Source organism: Acomys russatus, chromosome 14 (assembly GCF_903995435.1).
Source record: "Acomys russatus chromosome 14, mAcoRus1.1, whole genome shotgun sequence".
In the NCBI taxonomy this organism is placed as follows: domain Eukaryota; kingdom Metazoa; phylum Chordata; class Mammalia; order Rodentia; family Muridae; genus Acomys; species Acomys russatus.
In genome coordinates this window covers 31,210,341-31,231,182 of record NC_067150.1, presented here as the reverse complement: position 1 = coordinate 31,231,182, position 20,842 = coordinate 31,210,341, and the positions used below count along the sequence as shown (strand labels likewise).

The following is a 20,842-nucleotide window of genomic DNA, read 5'->3' as shown; positions in this document are numbered from 1 at the left end:
AAAAAATCTCTGATTGTTTTGAAAAGAGGGTGTCAGATGATTGGAGACACCAGAAAATATTTGAATTCTGTTTCATAGTCCATTGAGGCATAGGACAATGAAAAGTCAAAATTTTTTGTTGTTGTTGTTTTTATTAATTTATTCTTGTTACATCTCAATGGTTATCCCATCCCTTGTATCCTCCCATTCTTCCCTCCCTCCTATTTCCCCTTATTCCCCTCCCTTATGATTGTGCCTGAGGGGATTTCCTCCCCCTGTATATGCTCATAGGGTATCAAGTCTCTTCTTGGTAACCTGCTGTCCTTCCTCTGAGTGCCACCAGGTCTCCCCCTCCATGGGACATGGTCAATTATGAGGCACTAGAGTACATGTGAAAGTCATACTCCACTCTCCACTCAACTGTGGAGAATGTTCTGCACATTGGCTAGATCTGGGTAGGGGTTTAAAGTTTACTGCCTGTATTGTCCTTGGCTGGTGCCTTAGTTTGAGTGGGACCACTGGGCCCAAATTTTAAGTCTGTATAAAACTTTAATTTTCACAGAGTTTCCAGAAGAAAATGGAAGAAATAAATCACACTACAGTGGCTGAGTTCATTCTCGCTGGGTTAACAGAAAATCCTGAGCTCCAGCTGCCCCTGTTCCTCATCTTCCTGGCTCTCTATGTGGTTACAGTTGTTGGAAACCTGGGCATGATCGTCTTGATTCTGTTTAGTTCCCAACTCCACACACCCATGTATTATTTACTCAGCAGCCTGTCCTTTATTGACTGCTGCCAGTCCACTGTCATCACTCCCAAAATGCTGGTGAACTTTGTGACAGAGAGGAATGTCATCAGTTATTCAGAATGCATTTCTCAGTTCTACTTCTTTTGTGTTTTTGCTGTCTCAGAATGTCACATGTTGTCTGTAATGGCATATGATCGCTATATAGCTATAGCAAACCCTTTACTTTATAATGTAGCCATGTCCTATCAAGTTTGTTCATTGATGATAGCTGGGGTGTATGGTATTGGCTTACTGAGTGCCACTGCCCACACTGTCTTCCTTATAAGAGTGCTTTTCTGTAAGGCTGACTTAATAAAGCATTACTTCTGTGATCTTTTCCCATTACTGCAGATCTCTTGCTCTAATACTTTTATCAATGAATTAGTAGCATTGTCCCTCAGTGCGTTTAACATTGTTGTGCCAGCTATGATTATCCTTAGCTCTTATATCTTCATCCTTGTCAGCATCCTACGCATTCAATCCACTGGGGGCAGAGCCAAAGCCTTCAGCACCTGCAGCTCCCACATCTTGGCTGTTGCTATTTTCTATGGTTCTACAGCATTCATGTATCTACAACCATCTTCTGTAAGTTCCATTGATCAAGGAAAAGTGTCCTCTGTATTTTATACCACTGTTGTGCCTGTGTTGAATCCACTGATCTACAGCCTGAGAAACAAAGATGTTAAAGCTGCCTTTAAAAAGTTACTACAAAAGATAAGTTTCTTCAAAACAAAGAATACATTTCTGTGGAAATAGAGTGTAACTTCTTCAATCTGGAGGAAGATACAGTGCACTAGAAACCACTAGCAACACTAAACATGCGACTATTGTTAGTACATTTTTATTTGGAAGACGTCTACCAAAAGTCAATGCGGATTCTGACTTTCATACCCATAGAGAACTTCTACTCTCAGGTATAACCAGAATACAAACATAGATAGCAACTTATTTCACATGAATATTCTTCAAAGTGGGCTATTGGTTACACTTACATATACAAACCCAGATCTGCTTTTGCAAGCCTCACTCACTACTTTAAATTGAGAATAAATACCTTTATTCAATATCAGTTCATTTTCCCAATGTTTAGTAGATGGACTTCTTGATTAATTGACAAATGTATCAAAAAGTGTTTTTCTTTTTTGTATAAGTTAAACAATTTGAATAAACAGCTTGTAACTCTGAGACTTGAAAAGCACATAGACCTCTATGAATGTTTATCAAATCAAAAGACAGGTTCTCCCCCAGTCCTTTCCACAAGGTGATTATACTATCATGAACTAGATTGGCACTGGTATACAAGAACAAACGCACTATGTACCTTATGGTGATATGTGCATCATTCTTTCTACTGGTCTTTGACTCCTAACAGTTCTAAAGGTCTATATTAATATTTCTTCTTTGTGTAGAATCATGGTATTCTACATATGGCATTCTAAACCTTGCCTTTCTGAGCTTTAGACTCAGAAGATCCATTCTTTCTCTGCAGACTCTCTTTGCGTCATTTCTTCATATTGAGAAGAGACAAATTAGGAAAATCATGTTCTGACTAGTAATAAGTTCCATTCACAAAGTCGTGATCATATGTGAAGGGCAAAATGGGAGAAATAAAGGACCACCAACTAATGAATGCTTTTGGTCTCCTGTGACTAATTAAGCTCTTCAACTATTTAAAGGAAGAATACAAAGCTTTACTATAAATGAGTTTGCTACAGCTTTCTAATTACATGTTTACAACATGACACCCAACGGTAGATTACTGATAAATAACAAAAGAATAGTTGTAGCAGAAAATGACAGGAAACAGCTTAAAACCAGTTAAATTTATGAAGATAAACATTATAAGAAAGCTTTTGAAAACATATACACTACACACAGAGGCCTATAACTTTAACAATGGGTGTTGAAAATATTTGTAGGTGAGGGTTTAATGGAACAAAACATTCTGTCAGCATCTATCTCCTCTAACCAAACAAAAAAACAGGAGATTGTAAATAGCTTAGCAATCTACTATCCAATTTTTCAATTAAGATAAACCCTAATTCTGTTTCTCCAGTGGAGGAACAAATTTTTTTACTTCTTACTTCTCACAGACATGTTTTGACAGTTATTAGACCAGCTACCTTGAGCTAATGCTATATCCAAAATAAAAATCAATGATATATGTAGTATGTACACAATACTTAGTTTGCATTGTCTTCATCAATAAGAATCTAATAATGAGATGTGTCTTTAAACATGACTAAAATCCAGCAAGAATGCTGATTGCAGAAAAGACTGTAAAACTCTGAGGCAGATTTAATATTCCTAGATATTTTATATATAAAAACATAAACGTAGCTAATGTATTCTGTAAAATACACAAGACAGAGTATCTCTTAAGTTTTGATTTATTTAATTTTCATACAGGTGAAAGTTTATAGGGTCTCAACCCTACAAACAAAATCTACTGGCAAATAAGCTCTTGCTTTGCTCTTGAAAGCAAAGAGCAACACCTCAACTCACTCACCTTGGGAAGTCACAGCTCCTTTATAATGGTTAATAGCTTTTCATGGCATCTGCCTTCAGTGGTGCCTCAGGTCCCCCATATCATGATGGGAGAAATAAGAAGCTTTTTTATTTGACTTCTCCCTAGAATTGTTTCTGAGATTATTGAACATCAAATATTTATATTTATATTCTATTTTAGTTCTTAATTATGACTCTTTGGTAGCACTATTCTTCAAGGATAAATTCTTCAGGAGACAAATGATCACGTTTCAATATAACATGCTCTTCCCTCCAGAATCTATTAAGCCATTTCTGGAGGGACAGCACAGATCTCTTTACTCAGCCTTAACCTTGTCTGAGTTGAGCTAAGTTGAATCTGCCAAACTAGCTTTTATATCTAACAGACATAAAATCATGTTTATTTGATCACAGTATTCCTTGAACACCACAAACCTAGGTGTACTTATTCTGGATGGACCTATCCCTTTATTTCTATAGTTCTGGACTCAGTTCAAATTCCTCCTTTATTCTCAGTATATTTCTTGAAGTATCTTCCTGATGCCCTCTTCTCCTTCCAAATTTTAGAAATATTTCAGTGAAAACCTTATGGGTATCATTCTTATGAGTGTCTCATCATTCCATGTTATAACAAGGCACATCTATGTTTTCTTATAGTTAATATCAATGACTTATTTATTTCCTAGCATTAAAAGATGTTTATAGCTGAGAACAAAATTTGTGAAATTCTTAAGAATATTTTTCTTTCTATGTTTTATATTTCAAAAATCTAATGTTTTATAGTTAGTCAAGGACAACACATTTCACAGGATTCGTAAATTCTGTTACAAATTCCTCACATTTTAAGATTGAAAAGTCATGCTGTAAACTATAAAGTATAAATTATATTTTATGTCTATCATAAATTAACATGTAGAAAATAATAAATAGCCATATGAACAAATTGTTTTCTAAAGCCCACAACATAACTAACCCAAAGAAGCTGGCTAGGTTTTCAGTACCAAGATTAATTTCCATTCAACTTAGTGGGTCTTAAATTCAACTACAGAGCTTTAGGTGACAACAACGTATAAACAGCATGTTTAGTACATCATGGTACAGTGGCCACTGTGGTTCAAGTCTGTTGTACATGAGTAGAATTGTTCAGGTTTTTCCCTCCCTCACCATATTTCAGAATATTTTCTAACAACATAGAAGTTGGACAGCAGGAGGGAGGGTTTCAGGTTTCACTCTCCTCTGATAAGTGTTGTGTCCTAAGTGTGCAGTGACTTCATCAGTAGGGTTTCAAATTCAAGCACTGAGAGGTACCAAGCACTACATTGTTAGTCTATATTATCTTAGGAGTCACCTGCATTAGCCTGACCAACCAAGGTATAGATGCATCAACTGAGGTTGAGAAACTCACATTTAATTATTTGCATTTTGGCCAGTTTGGGGTTTCTTTAGTAGTCTCCAACTGCTACAAAAAGAAGCTTGTTTGATGAGGGTGGAGAGTTAATGCTACCTGAAGATGCAAAAATAAACATTTCAAATACATTTAGAAATTATACTGATTTTAAAGTGGCAGTACTATGTTCTCCTCTAGTGTCTATGACTTTAAGATGCATGAGCAGTGGGTTAAGTGTGTACTTCCTGGCCTAATATTGAGCATGTCTAAAGTCCAATTAGATAGCAGTTGTCTATTACCATGATTTTTGGGCCACTATTGTACTCTTGAGGCCATCTTACCATGGTTGCAATTATTGTACATCATAGAATTTGTAGCTAGATGTAACTATGACTATTTTTCTCCCTTGAAAGATTCCTTATCACCTTAGGCTTTATGAGATGCAGTCCTAATAGAGGAGATGCAAGCTTCAAGTCAAGTTATTGCTGTGAACCTACTGAAATTATTGAAGTGCACGGGGACAGTATTTTACATTGCATGTATTCTGAATTTTAAGAAAACACTTTCAATTAAATATTAAATTAAGAAAGTTTATGGAAGTTTCTGTAGGTTTAATAATCATAAAGAGACAAAAGTTACACTTAACTAAAAGTCATATTATTGTAGAATTCTTCTTAATTTAAAACAGTAACAGTCACTACAACAGACATACATTTCTTTCTTTTAAACAGAGGACATGGCAACCAGAAACTGTTGCACATTGCCTGAATTCATTCTGACTGGGCTCTCAAAAAAGCCGCAACTCCAGTATTTTACATATATTATATATACATACATACGCATTAAAGTGTGTTAATAAAAATATAAATAAAATCTAAAACAAGAGCCTAATACATCTTAAGTACAGGATATGCAGAATACTTAATTAAAGTTATGATACATCCAATAAACTATCACTTCCTAACTTTAAATTCTTTCAACTATTGTTTATTTAGTATTTTGGGAATTGGTCAGATAAATCACACTTTATTTACTCTTGGAAAAAAATTTGGTGGTTTAAGAATTTACATTATATGGAAATATAAATGTATATAACAAAATAAAATAAAATACTTAAGAACAAGAATGTCTCTACCAAAAAAAATGAATTTACATTATTCTGATTCTAATTACGTAGTCATGAATTAACCCACATGCTTCTGCAGAGCTTCATTTCCTTTATCTAGAGCTTTCTATTATTCTACTGGAATTTTTAATTAGGAACAAACTAAGGAAATTTTGATTCTTGGAGAGTTCATTAATAACATTCATGGGATCTGCCAAGCACTGACTATATTTATTATGTAAGCAATGTTAAACTTATAATCAATATGATATAAGTCATCAGAAAAGGCATTGTTCCTCTAAAACTTGGTTATTCCCTTGAGGTTTCTGTTTGTTTTGTCATCCAGAGGATTTTAAGAAATATACAAAATCTCTTACCCCACCCATACCTGCTGGATCAGAGTAGGCATTTTGTTGTTTGTTTTGTGATAGGGTTTCTCTGTGTAATCTTAGCTGTCCTGAACTTGCTTTGTAGACCAGGCTGGTCTAGAACTCATATCAGTTCTCCTGCCTCTACTTCCAACAGTGCTAGGATTAACGGCATGTGCCACCACCATGCCCAGCTTACAGTAAACATTTTGATGCATCCTTTTAGTGATCCACATACTCAAAATATTGATTAGGATTTGAAAGTTTAGAAATGACAGGAATCCATTTGAGGAATAACTTGGCAGTTGGGGAATTAATACTGATAATTGCTTATTTTTCTCATGATCATTTTTCTAGAATAATGAGAGTCCTTAGAGAATGTTAATTTCCTGACACACAGTATCTGAAGAAGTTAAACTCAGGAGAGAGCTTTACGAGTGATTGTGACTGTGGATGTAAAATCGAAACTGCTGAGGCACAAACGAAGTCATAGAAGAAGCTTACTTGAGATGTAGACCAGGTTCAAAGGTACTGTTGCTATTGACAATTAGGCCTTGCTTTTTCTGTACTAACTGTAGAATCTTTCTCCAAAGGCCAGAATTAGTGTCATTTACAAACAACATAAAAACTTTATATTTAGGATTTCAACAGAATTAAGGTGAGTATGTTCGGCTTACATACTCTCAGCTGTCATTTAGGACTCTATGGCCTGGAGTGATCACTGTCAGAGGTCAGGCAGAAGTAAGTGAGTTTCCAAATTCACTCATCTAATTCATTATTTATTCTAAAGAGTGCATTTAAAAGCCTACAATGTGGCAAACATGTAAGTAAGTACAACTGCTCATATGGCTAGTAGTATAGTTTTTAGCCCAAGGAAGTGTGCAGTTAAAAACTTACGACATCCTTAGTGCCTTTCAGGAAGGATGTATCCATTATAAGATTTTGGAAAATGGCTATGCCAACCATAATTTTAGATGTTATATAAAAGGAAATAAACATTTACCAGCTAACAACGAAAAAGTTCTCACTGGGATAAACAGCAAAATAATAGGCAATGAAATGATAGTAATAGAGTCTGGGATTAAAGTAAACATCTGTCATTTTACTAAAGAAATGAACGGGATCCTTTGTCTGGATCTTTGAAAGTGAGCTACCATCAGATTTAGGGCTCAATATAGTCTGCGGCAAGGAGTAAGTAACGTGTTCCCTTGTTAAAATAACAAACTAAAATATTATTACCCTATTATTAACACTGGATATGCACTAATTATATAACCTTCAAATGTTCTTCGAACATGTCTCAGCTTCTGTGCTTTATCTCTCCATCGCCCCTGTCTTACTAAGAGCATCCGTCAGTAGCCTGAGATACAACATAATAATAACTTTATCGTAGTGCTTGCCAACTTGATGGAACACAGAAGAAACAGGAACATTAGCAGAGCTTTTGGATGCGGGTGCAGCTGTGGTAAATGGTGACCACTAAGAGGTCCGTTGGCTCAACTATCAGGCGTCATTGTGAACTCTTGGCATTATTCCACTGTTATATCCATGAGAGGATACAATAGAGATCTCTTAGGGATCACTGCATAAAATATGTTAAGATAATCTAAAATGTTATAGTATAATTTGTTTTATTCTAAGATTTTTAGTTTTCTGAAAATTTCTGCATTTTTTGTTCTCCCCTAGTCTATGAATTTCAATGTCTCATTGAATCAAAGTATATCTTTAGTTTTTCATATAAATTGAACCTAACTATATATGTGGCATATTAATAGCCATTTAAAATACAATATAAGGGTTAATGAAGTTGTCCTTTTAAAATTTTAAGTTGCTTATTTCCACCATTTTTTATTCATAATAACTCATTGTAGCTGACTTAATATTTTATTTCTACTTTAATGCTAAGTGAATTCAAATATCTAAACTTTACTCTCTTGGTCTTATGTAAAGAATTAAAGTTTATACTAAAGACATAAAATGTCCATCATTCTTGTGCATATTTTAAGATATTTTCAAATTTTGGTGATTAATGAACTTTGAGAATATGTGCAAAGTTACAGAAGTTGGTAAAGAAATACTCAAAGAAAAGTACCATGATCAATTACAAGAAAGTAAAGTTTACGCCCCTTTAAAATAGCCTAATGTGTGAGTTGATGTTTGTATAAATATCAACATAGGCAAATTATTAATAATTGTGTACTTTTAGGAGAGGTAGTAACAAACTATCACAATTACTCTACCCAGATTGTATGTGGGAAACGTAATATAAGGCTGTGGTTCTCGAACATCTACTCTGTGTTTACATTTTAACACTCATAGATTTTAATTAGCATTGTAGTCTCTTTGCGTGGCCAAATGTAGTCAAATGTATTTCACAATGCTGGTAAAGTATCTATCTCTTTAAGCTGGACGTGGTGGCACACGCCTTTAATCCCAGCACTTGAGAGGCAGAGGCAGGCGGATCACTGTGAGTTCGAGGCCAGCCTGGACTACAAAGTGAGTCCAGGGACAGTCAAGGCTACACAAAGAAACCCTGTCTTGAAAAACCAAAAAAAAAAAAAAAAAAAGGATCTATCTCTTTAACTCCATTATTTCTGCAATGATATGAGAAACTGTACCTCCTGCTGGTATGAGACCAATGTTGTCTACCATATATCTTCACTAAAAGAAATACTAGTTTTGATATAAAACTCCCATGATTGAGGCAAGCTAAATGGGAGGGATGCAAGCATGAGTGTACTGATCCTGCATGCTGATGCAAAACTCATCTCAAAGGAGAAAACTATAGAGTACAAGGGATAGAGGAACATTCTGCCAATGTCGTGTAGCTAGCAGTCAATAATTGTGACATTTTGAGTATCAACATCTTAATTCTCCACCAATGTTAGGATAAACCAATATTTTCCACAAATTATAAAATTGGAACATAAATTGTTCAGTGTACATTCAATACTCAGTCATTTTATAAGATGTTCTATATATGGTATGATGTTATACATAGGAATTAGATTACACTAACTAGTAAATAAATTTGAGAGACTTTTTTATCTTTGTAGGAATGAACCCCCTAATTCATGACTCTGATAAGTCTCTTCCCGTATTAATACTAAATATCCTCCTGTTTCTCTGGAGATTATTCAAAAGTATATATCACATGGATTTTGTTAGATTCATTCCATGATTTGGATTCTTATCTGTTACTGTTTTACACAATGCTATTTTAATATTCTTACTTCATTTGTACCTTTGAAAATACTTTAATAGAAGAAGTAATTAATGGCAAATAACATCAGTATATGCAATACTGGCTACAATATATCTTGCAACATGCAACTGTCAATACATAGATATGTAATAGAAGGCACATTATTAAATGTAAAGTTAGTTATTCCTCCTTTGTGAGATTCAACCCAAGATTTGAATAATGAAAGTCATAAATAGAAAAACCAAACCCTCTATTGGAAAAATTTCATGTTACTCAATAACTATTATAATACCACTCAAAGAATGACTATGCATAGGCAATATTAATAAGATGATCAATGAATTGGACATAACAAAAGTATAGTTATGTGATCTAAGACTTATTGAAAATATTTAGAAAAGCTGAGTAAGCATTGTGTTATAACAAAATCCTCAGAAAAACTTAATGATAGATATTGGAGAATATGTCCAGTAAACACACTGAATTTAACAAAATATTTTAAATGAATAGAATGTGTGTCAATATATAAATAATTCACTTGCTTATGATTCATGAAATTATAAATATTGTAAAATATTTCATACTGAATTCAATGATAATGTGAAATATTTAAACTGGTAAGACATAATTCATGTGAAGGCTAGAGTGGAATTAACAATGTATAAGTATGTATTACAGAATAATACAAAACTGAAGCATTACTTAAACTTTATTCTTGAGGAAATTAGAAAGAAATCAGGAAGTCATTTCAAAAGTGTATATACATAGAAATAATTAATCTAGTAATATGATCTTAAAGAAAGTAAATACATAAACCAAGATCAAGGAAAATTGTTTTAAATCAATTAATAAATTTGATAAACTTGGCTCAAGAACAAAGCAGAGTACGTGAGAAAGTCATATCCCACTCTCCTCTCAACTGTGGAGAATGTTCTGACCATTGGCTAGATCTGGGAAGGGGTTTAAAGTTTACCGCCTGTATTGTCCTTGGCTGGTGCCTTAGTTTGAGCAGGACCCCTTGGGCCCAAATCTGCCTATCATAATGTTCTACTTGTAGGTTTCTAGGACCCTCTGGTCCTTCTACTTTGCTATTCTCCCATGCTTCTCTCATCTAGAGTCCCAATAGGATGTCCTCCCCTCTGTCCCAGTTTCCTGGTAAGTGAAGGCTTTCGTGGGACCCTGGAGGGGGAGACCTGTTGGCACTCAGAGGAAGGACAGCAGGTTACCGAGAAGAGACTTGATACCCTATGAGCATATACAGGGGGAGGTAATCCCCCTCAGAAACAGTCATAGGGGAGGGGAATAAGGGGATAATGGGAAGGAGAGAAGAATGGGAGGACACAAGGGATGGGATAAACATTGAGATGTAACAAGAATAAATTAATAAAAAATATTTTAAAAAGAGTAAAAAAAAAGATCAAAGCAGAAGAATATTAGTTTATTGAATTCAGAAATGAAGTACAATGTCATCAATTTTTTCCCTTTTTTAAATTAATTTATTCTTGTTACATCTCAATGTTTATCCCATCCCTTGTATCCTCCCATTCTTCCCTCCCCCCCATTTTCCCATTATTCCCCTCCCCTATGATTGTTCCTGAGGGGGATTACCTCCCCCTGTATATTCTCATAGGGTATCAAGTCTCTTCTTGGCTACCTGCTGTCTTTCCTCTGAGTGCCACCAGGTCTCCCCCTCCAGGGGACATGGTCAAATGTGAGGCACCAAAGTATGTGAGAAAGTCATATCACATCAATTTTTAATGTTAAATAAAACTCACCAGAAACATGCAGTATATTTGATAACATGTAAACTAGTAGGCAGTTCAAATTTCAACTTAAGAAACCTAAGAAGAAAGACAAAATTTGAGGGTTTTTTGGTTTCTGTTTTTTTTTTTTTTTTTTTTTATTAATTTATTCTTGTTACATCTCAATGTTTATCCCATCCCTTGTATCCTCCCATTCCTCCCCCCCCATTTTCCCATTATTCCCCTCCCCTATGACTGTTCCTGAGGGGGATTACGTCCCCCTATATATTCTCATAGGGTATCAAGTCTCTTCTTGGCTACTTGCTGTCCTTCCTCTGAGTGCCACCAGGTCTCCCCCTCCAGGGGACATGGTCAAATGTGAGGCACCAGAGTATGTGAGAAAGTCGTATCACACTCTCCACTCAACTGTGGAGAATATTCTGACCATTGGCTAGATCTGGGAAGGGGTTTAAAGTTTACCTCCTGTATTGTCCTTGGCTGGTGCCTTAGTTTGAGCGGGACCCCTGGGCCCAAATCTGCCTATCATATTGTTCTACTTGTAGATTTCTAGGACACTCTGGATCCTTTTATTTTGCTGTTCTCCCATGCGTCTCTCATTTAGAGTCCCAATAGGATGCCTTCCCCTCTGTCCCAGTTTCCTGGTAAGTGAAGGCTTTCGTGGGACATGCCCCTTGGGCTAGTATGCAGATATAAGTGAGTATATACCATTTGATTCTTTCTGCTTGTGGGTTAACTCACTCATTATGATCATTTCTAGCTCAATCCATTTATCCACAAATTTCGGGAATTCCTTGTTTTTAATAGCTGAGTAGTATTCCATAGTGTATATGTACCACAGTTTCTTTATCCACTCTTCTACTGAGGGACACTTAGGCTGTTTCCATGTTCTGGCTATTATGAATAAGGCTGCTATGAACATGGTTGAGCAAATTTTCTTGTTGTGTGCTGGAGCATCTTCTGGGTATATTCCAAGGAGTGGAATAGCTGGGTCTTGAGGAAGCCCTATTCCCATTTTTCTGAGATAGCACCAGATAGATTTCCAAAGTGGCTGTACTAGTTTGCATTCCCACCAGCAATGAAGGAGTGTTCCTCTCTCCCCACATCCTCGCCAGCATGTGGTGTCGCTTGAATTTTTGATCTTAGCCATTCTGATGGGTGTAAGATGGAATCTCAGAGTTGTTTTGATTTGCATTTCCCTGATGACTAAGGAGGTTGAGCATTTCTTTAAGTGTTTCTCAGCCATTTGATACTCCTCTGTTGAGAATTCTCTGTTTAGTTCCAAGCCCCATTTCTCAATTGGGTTATTCGGTTTGGTGGTGTTTAATTTCTTGAGTTCTTTATATATTTTGGATATTAGACCTTTGTCAGATGTAGGGTTGGTGAAGATTTTTTCCCAGTCTGTAGGCTGTCGCTTTGTTCTCTTGACAGTGTCTCCTGCCTTACAGAAGCTTCTCAGCCTCATGAGGTCCCATTTATTAATGGTTGACATTAAGGCCTGGGCCGTTGGTGTTCTGTTCAGGAAGTTGTCTCCTGTGCCAATATGTTCCAGGCTCTTTCCCACTTTTTCTTCTAAGTGAGTTAGTGTCTCTGGTTTTATGTTGAGGTCTTTAATCCACTTGGATTTGAGTTTTGTGCAAGGTGACAAATATGGGTCCAGTTTCATTTTTTTACACATAGACCTCCAGTTAGACCAGCACCATTTGTTGAAGATGCTATCCTTTTTCCATTGAATGGATTTGGCTTCTTTGTCAAAAATCAAGTGACCATATGTGTGTGGATTCATATCTGGGTCTTCGATTCGATTCCACTGATCAACCAGCCTGTTGCTGTGCCAGTACCATGCTGTTTTAAGTACTATTGCTTTATAGTACAGTTTGAGATCAGGTATGGAGATTCCTCCGGAGCATCTTTTATTGTACAAGATTGTTTTAGCTATTCTGGGTTTTTTGTTTTTCCATATGAAGTTCAGAATTGAACTTTCAATGTCTTTAAAAAATTGTGTAGTTATTTTGATAGGGATTGCATTGAATCTATAGATTGCTTTTGGTAGGATGGCCATTTTTACTATGTTAATTCTCCCGATCCATGAGCAAGGAAGATCACGCCATCTTCTCAGGTCATCTTCAATCTCTTTCTTCAGAGTTTTGAAATTTTTTTCATACAAGTCCTTCACTTGCTTAGTTAGGGTAACTCCTAGATATTTTATATTGCTTGTGGCTAATGTGAAGGGTGTGGTTTTCCTAATTTCTTCCTCTGCAAGCTTGTCATTTGTGTATAGGAAGGCTACAGACTTTTTTGAGTTAATTTTGTATCCAGCCAATTTGCTGAAGGTGTTTATCAGCTTTAGGAGTTCTCTGGTGGAGTTTTGAGGGTCACTTATGTACACTATCATATCATCTGCAAAGAGGGATAATTTGACTTCCTCCTTTCCCATTTGGATCCCCTTGATCTCCTTTTGTTGTCTTATTGCTCTGGCTAGAACTTCGAGTACTATATTGAAGAGATATGGAGAGAGTGGGCAGCCTTGCCTTGTTCCCGAGTTGAGAGGAATTTCCTTGAGTATCTCACCATTTACTTTGATTTTGGCTATTGGCTTGCTGTATATAGCCTTTATTATGTTGAGGAAAGTGCCTTGTATCCCCGATCTCTCTAAAACTTTAAACATGAATGGGTGTTGAATTTTATCAAATGCTTTCTCTGCATCCAAGGAGATAATCATGTGGTTTTTTATTTTCAGTTTGTTTATATGATGGATTACATTGATGGATTTCCGTATATTAAACCATCCCTGCATGCCTGGAATGAAGCCTACTTGGTCATGATGAATGATATCTTTGATGTGCTCCTGTATTCGTTTTGCAAGTATTTTATTTAGTATTTTTGCATCTATGTTCATAAGAGAAATTGGTCTGAAATTCTCTTTCTTTGTTGAGTCTTTGTGAGGTTTAGGTATCAATGAGACTATGGCCTCATAGAATGAATTTGGTAATTTTCCATCCATTTCTATCTTTTGGAGTAGCTTGAAGAGTATCGGTATTAGCTCGCCCTTAAAGGTCTGGTAGAATTCTGCACTGAAACCATCTGGCCCTGGGCTTTTTTTGGTTGGGAGACCATCGATGATTGCTTCTATTTCTGTCGGGGAAATGGGACTATTTAACTTGTTTATCTGTTCTTCACTCAACTTTGGCAAGTGAACTTGATCAAGAAAATCGTCCATTTCCCTTAGATTTTCAAATTTTGTGGCGTATATGCCTTCAAAGTAGGATCTTATGATTCTTTGAATTTCTTCAGTGTCTGTTGTTATGTCTCCCTTTTCATTTCTGATTTTGTTGATTTCAATACTGTCTCTCTGCCTTTTAGTTAGTTTGGCTAATGGTCTGTCTATCTTGTTGATTTTCTCAAAGAACCAGCTTTTGGTTTTGTTGATTCTTTGGACTGTTTTCTTAGTTTCTAATTTGTTAATTTCAGCCCTGAGTTTGATAATTTCCAGGCGTCTACTCCTCTTGGGTGTTTCTGCTTCTTTTTTTTCTAGGGCTTCCAGTTGTGTTGTTAAGATGCTTATGTGCGATGTTTCCAATTTCTTTTTAAAGGCACTTAGTGCTATGAATTTTCCTCTTAGCACTGCTTTCAATGTATCCCACAAATTTGGGTATGTTGTTTCTTCATTTTCATTGAATTTCAGAAACTCCTTGATTTCTTTCTTTATTTCTTCCCTGACCCAGGTGTCATTTAGCAGAGAGTTGTTTAGTTTCCACAAACGTGTAGGCTTTTTGTTATTTCTGTTGTTGTTGAATTGCAGCCTAAGAGCATGGTGATCTGATAGGATACAAGGTATTATTTCAATCCTCTTGTATCTGTTGAGGCTTGCTTTGTGACCTACGATGTGATCAATTTTGGAGAAGGTTCCATGGGGTGCAGAGAAGAAGGTGTATTCTTTCTTGTTTGGGTGAAAGGTTCTATAGATATCTGTTAGATCCATTTGACCCATGGCATTGGTTAATGATGTTATTTCTCGGCTTAGTTTCTGTTTCAATGACTTATCCTTCAGTGAGAGTGGGGTGTTGAAGTCTCCCACTATTATTGTGTGGGGATCGATGTGTGGTTTAAGCTTTTTTAGGAGATCTTTTACATATGTGGGTGCCCTTGTATTGGGAGCATAGATGTTCAGAATTGTGATGTCATCTTGGTTGACTTTACCTTTGATAAGTATGAAGTGTCCTTCCTCATCCCTTTTGATTAATTTTGGTTGAAAGTCTATTTTGTTCGATACTAAAATGGCTACACCTGCTTGCTTCTTGTGACCATTTGCTTGGAATATTTTTTTCCAACCTTTTACCCTGAGGTAATGCCTTTCATTATGGGTGAGATGTGTTTCTTGGATGCAGAAGAATGTTGGGTCTTGTTTATGTACCCATTCGGTTAGTCTGTGTCTTTTTATTGGAGAATTGAGGCCATTGATGTTGAGAGATATTAATGACCAGTGACTGTTAAGAGTCTTAATTTTGATGTTGTTTCCAGTCGAGCGTTTGTGTAGTTGTGTTTTTGCCATGGGATAGTTATCTATTTCCTGGGTAGTTTTGGTTGTAGCTTGACCCTTTGGGATGGAGTTTTCCTTCTAGTACCTTCTGTAAAGCTGGGTTTGTGGATAGGTACTGTTTGAATTTGTTTTTGTCATGGAATATTTTGTTTTCTCCATCAATGGTTATTGATAATTTTGCTGGGTAAAGTAGTCTGGCCTGGCATCTGTGTTCTCTTAGGGTTTGCAGGATCTCTGTCCAGGACCTTCTGGCTTTTATGGTCTCTGCTGAGAAGTCAGGTGTAATTCTGATAGGTTTACCATTAAATGTTATTTGGCCCTTTTCCCTTGCAGCTTTTAATATTTTTTCTTTGTTCTGCATGTTTTGTGTTTTGATTATTATGTGGCGGGCAGTTTTTCTTTTCTGGTCAATTCTATTTGGTGTTCTGTAGGCCTCTTGTATGTTTATAGGCATCTCTTTCTTTAGATTGGGGAAATTTTCTTCTATGATTTTGTTGAGAATAGTTTCTGGGCCCTGGAGTCTGATATCTTCTCTTTCTTCAATGCCTATTATCCTCAGATTTCTTCTTTTCATGGTGTCCTTAATTTCTTGGATGTTTTGTGTCAGGAGTTTTCCAGATTTGGCATTTTCTTTAATGGTTGATTCAATATCTGTGATTGTATCTTCTAGCCCTGAGATTCGTTCTTCCATCTCTTGGATTCTGTTAGAAAAGCTCACCTCTGTGTTGCTCGCCTTCTTCTCTGAGGTCTCACGTTCTCGTTTTTCTTCTGTCTGTGTGTTTATCATTGAATCCATTTTCATTTTCAGATCTTGAACTGATTTTTTGATTTCTTTCATCTGATTTTTTGTATATTCCTGAGTTTCTTCCATTGCCTCTTTATAGGTCTTCAGAGCTTGAACCGTTTTACTTATTTCTTTCATCTGGTTGTTTGCATTTTCCTGCAATTTTTCCAGTTCCACTCTATGTGCTTCTTTTATGTCTCTCACCTGTTTGTCTGTGTCTTCCTGCATTTGATTACGAATTTTATTTGTTTCCTCCATTATCATCCTCATTACTAAGGATTTGAGGTCATTTTCTTGTATTTCCGTTGTATTTGAGTTCTCTGGGTGGTTTTCTTTGGGATAGCTGGAAACTGGAGACGCCATGTTGTTTTGGGGTTTTTTGCGTATGCTTTTTCGTTGTCCTTTAGACATCTTGCCGTCTTTGTTTTTGTTGGGTAGCTTCCAGAGTTGAATGGAGGGTGTCTGATGATAGATTCACTTGTTTTCTTACGATTTCCCTAGGCTGCGAGCTCAAAGCTTCACTGGTGTGGATGTTAGGAGGTTAGCCCTGTTGTTCTGGTCTCTCACAGCCAGTGATCCTCAGTCCCTCTCTGCTGTGGATCCTGCAATTGTTCTGGGTCTCTGAATGAGCGTTGGGTCAGGCCAAGGTATCCACAGCCTTCTGTGTTCCCTGCCAAGTCCAGCCAGGAGCACTGGGACCGAACCACGGGCAGAACTCAGCTAGATTCTCAGGGCCAGAACCGTCTGCCAAGCTCAGCTAGGGATTTTGGGCCCAAAATGCACACAGGGCCCAGCCAGAGTTTTTGGGCTGGGACTACGCACCAAGCTCCACTAGGGCCTTTTGGCCCAAAGTGCATGCTGTGGTCAGTTATTGACTCAGGGCCCGAACTGACCACCAATCTCAGCCAGGAATTCTGGATTCAAACTGTACACTGTGTCCAACCAGAGTCTTAGAGCTGGTGGAACCGAGAGCTCTGTCCAGCCTGTGCCACAGCAGGAGAACTGCGGCTGCTCTGAGTTAGCGCCAGTAGTGGAACAAGTGCTCCACCCGGACTGTGTCACCGCAGGGGAGCTGCCGCTGAGCTGAGGTGGTGCCTAGGATGGAACCGAGCACGTCACCAAGCCTGCGCCACAGCAGGAGAACTGCGGCTGCTCTGAGTTAGCGCCAGTGGTGGGACAAGTGCTCCGCCCAGACTGTGTCCCCGCAGGGGAGCTGCCGCTGAGCTGAGGTGGTGCCTAGGATGGAACCGAGCACGTCACCAAGCCTGCGCCACAGCAGGAGAACTGTGGCTGCTCTGAGTTAGCGCCAGTGCTGGAACAAGTGCTCCGCCCGGACTGTGTCCCCGCAGGGGAGCTGCCGCTGAGCTGAGGTGGTGCCTAGGATGGAACCGAGCACGTCACCAAGCCTGCGCCACAGCAGGAGAACTGCGGCTGCTCTGAGTTAGCGCCAGTGGTGGAACAAGTGCTCCGCCCGGACTGTGTCCCCGCAGGGGAGCTGCCGCTGAGCTGAGGTGGTGCCTAGGATGGAACCGAGCACGTCACCAAGCCTGCGCCACAGCAGGAGAACTGCGGCTGCTCTGAGTTAGCGCCTGTGGTGAAACCAAGTGCTCCGCCCAGACTGTGTCACCGCAGGGGAGCTGCCGCTGAGCTGAGGTAGTGCCTAGTGTGGAGCAGCGTGCTCAACTACGCCTGCGCCACAGCAGGGGAGCTATGGCCACGCTGAGTTAGTGCCTCAGGCAGAATTGTTTGCTGGGCCGGGCCAATACCCGGGACTCTGGGGCCGAACTGTCCGCCGAGTCCAATCTGGGTCCAAAGGCTCCACGCGACCCAAATCCTGCCCCGAGTCCCCTCTCCCGCAGCAATTCCCACCAGCCACCACACCAATCGCCTCCACCGGAAGGCTATGAGCTGCAAACCTCAGCCGCCGCTGCTGGTGCCGCTGGTGCTGCCGCCTCTACCGCTGCCGCTCCGATCAGAGAAAAACCACGCTCCTCCCGTGTGCAGGGGCACGCAGGTCCTCCGCACCCTGGTCCCTCCGAACCGTGGAGCACTCCCGCTGCCGTGATGTTCGGACCTCGGTGTTCCTGGCTCAGAAATCTGTGCAATTCCCTGAATTGTTCACTGGAGCCTCCAAACGCGGTCCACACTGCTCGCCGCCATCTTGGATCCTCCTGGTTTCTGTTTTTTTTTTTTTTTTTTATTTTTGTTTTTACTTTGGCCATCCATTTTTTTAGAGGATTAACTTTGGTAGATGTGGGAAGCTGAAGCTATCGCCCTCGCTAAGAAGGTGCCTCTTGTTGCGTCCCTTCCGACCAGCGGAAAATAAGGACACGACCCGAGCGTTCTTCTCCAGGCAGTTTATTCAGGAACCTTTTCAGCAAGCTTCATCTTCTCCCGCTCGCTCGCTTCTCCTCCCCCAACACCTCCGTGCCCCTTTATATCCTCTGCCTCAACCAATCAGCAACTTTTACGTCGGGAGCTCCAATTGGTTCCCGACAAGGCGGGATGCATACTTCAGAGCAAAGCACGGCCCACAACCCAAATAAGAAATTGTTTACCAGGAGCAGAATTGCAAGTCATACTGCCTGGCAGGTTGCCAGGCGCCATCTTAGCGAGGGCGATAGCTTCAGCTTCCCACAGGTAGAAATGTGTGTGTCAGTGTGAGTATATAATGTCTCTCAAGGTTTTTTTTTTTTCCTGCTGTTTGTTTATGTGTTTAGTCCTATTCGGGTTTTTGGTTTGTTTGTTTTACTTTTTCTCATTTTATTTTTATTATATTTACATGCCTGTTTGTATTCTAATGAGAGAAAGAAAGGGTATAGATTTGGGTGAGTACAAGACAATGATTAAAATTTCTTATATTATAAAAATCTATTTTCAATAAAAAAGAAAGAGAATATTTGAGCAACTCCTATGTATTCAATAGTGTTAATCCAATAATCAATAATATTTTAAACAAGAAAATACTGTAATTCTGGCAGGGCACACCGCTGAATAATCCATAATTTTGGATCTCGTTTTGTTAAATAAATTCATAAAAAACTCTAGCATCTTTAAGACTTATTTTGTTTCATATATTCTTCCAAGTTTATTGCTAAGTAATATTTTATTTTCATATAAATTCACATGCATATGCATATCATAATACATGCATCAAACATCCTTAGTGCACATTAGAGTTGTTTATAAATTTTGTTAATAGATATAAAAATGCTAAGCACATATTTGCTATCAGTCTGATACAGGTAACTATATATGTATGTATCTTGAGCAAATACTAAAAACTGAACTGACAGAATATGTAGTTTTACTATTTAAATTGATAGGAAATTACTAAACTATTTTTTTTAAATAGTGGGATAGCGTTAAACCAGTAACTAAGTTCCGTTTAAAACTATGGTAGAAACATTTAGATGTTACATATGGCTTACATTTTCCTTTTATTAAAAATAAAACTTGAAATAAAAGATGGTGGTACCTCCAGAAACATATGAAGCTGAAGACAGTGCTTTCAATATCTGTGAAGAATTGCATTGGAATTTTGAGGGTGTTTGTGTTGAATGTGTAGATCTCTTTGGTAGAACTTTTACTATATTATTTCTACTTACCTATGAGCATGGGAGATATTTACTTATTTTGATATTTCTTCAATTTCTGTATTGAATGATTTGAATTTTTGTCACACAAATCTTTAATTTGCTTGGTTAAAATTACCCCAATATGCTCTATATTATTTGGGGGATGTTGTGAAAGATGTTGTTTCCCTGATCTCTTTCTCGGTATATTTCTTGTTTTTATATAGGAAAGCCACTGATTTATGTAAGTTAATGAAAACTTTTCCTTTCATTTTGCTGACAGTGTTAATCAGCTGTAGGGATTCCTTAGAGGAATATTTTGAGTCACTTATGTATACTATAATATCATCTTCAAATTATATACATATATAATTCAATATGAATTTTTACTTTGTGAATAGTTAATGCATGTATTCATTATATAACAGAACAAGGAAACAAATTTGTAATTTTTCACTTTCTGCTCCTATGGTTCTGCTTTTGAGACACTCTGAATTTAAAGGGGAAAGAAGAAAAATTGGAACACTAAGATTCCTATTCTAGAAATTTTTTTTTTGTTAGTAATTGTCATTTGCTTGACAATTCATTGGGCATAGTTAACAGAAAGACTGATTGATACGTCTCTGCCATCTATGAGTTATGTAGAATTGTTTTCTTTAAAATATCTTAAAGTCATGACTTAAATTAGCTACTTTACTTGCCCAGATGTGTCTCTTAGTAAATAATGTGGTTTAGAAATTTTATTTAGAAATACCAGGTTAAAAAGATTTGATATGTTAAAAAAAGAAAATTAACAGTAAAAAAAATTAATACCACAAACACAAAATATTTTCTATAAAATATCATT

At 37.7% G+C, this 20,842-nt stretch overlaps 1 protein-coding gene across 1 annotated transcript; it reads left to right on the top strand.

Moving 5' to 3' along the window:
- Nucleotides 1–556: 556 nt before the first annotated feature.
- Nucleotides 557–1,519, top strand: LOC127197866 (olfactory receptor 150-like). Its single transcript, XM_051155708.1, has one exon. It carries the CDS (start codon nt 557–559, stop codon nt 1,517–1,519), a length of 963 nt encoding a protein of 320 aa, XP_051011665.1.
- Nucleotides 1,520–20,842: the final 19,323 nt, after the last annotated feature.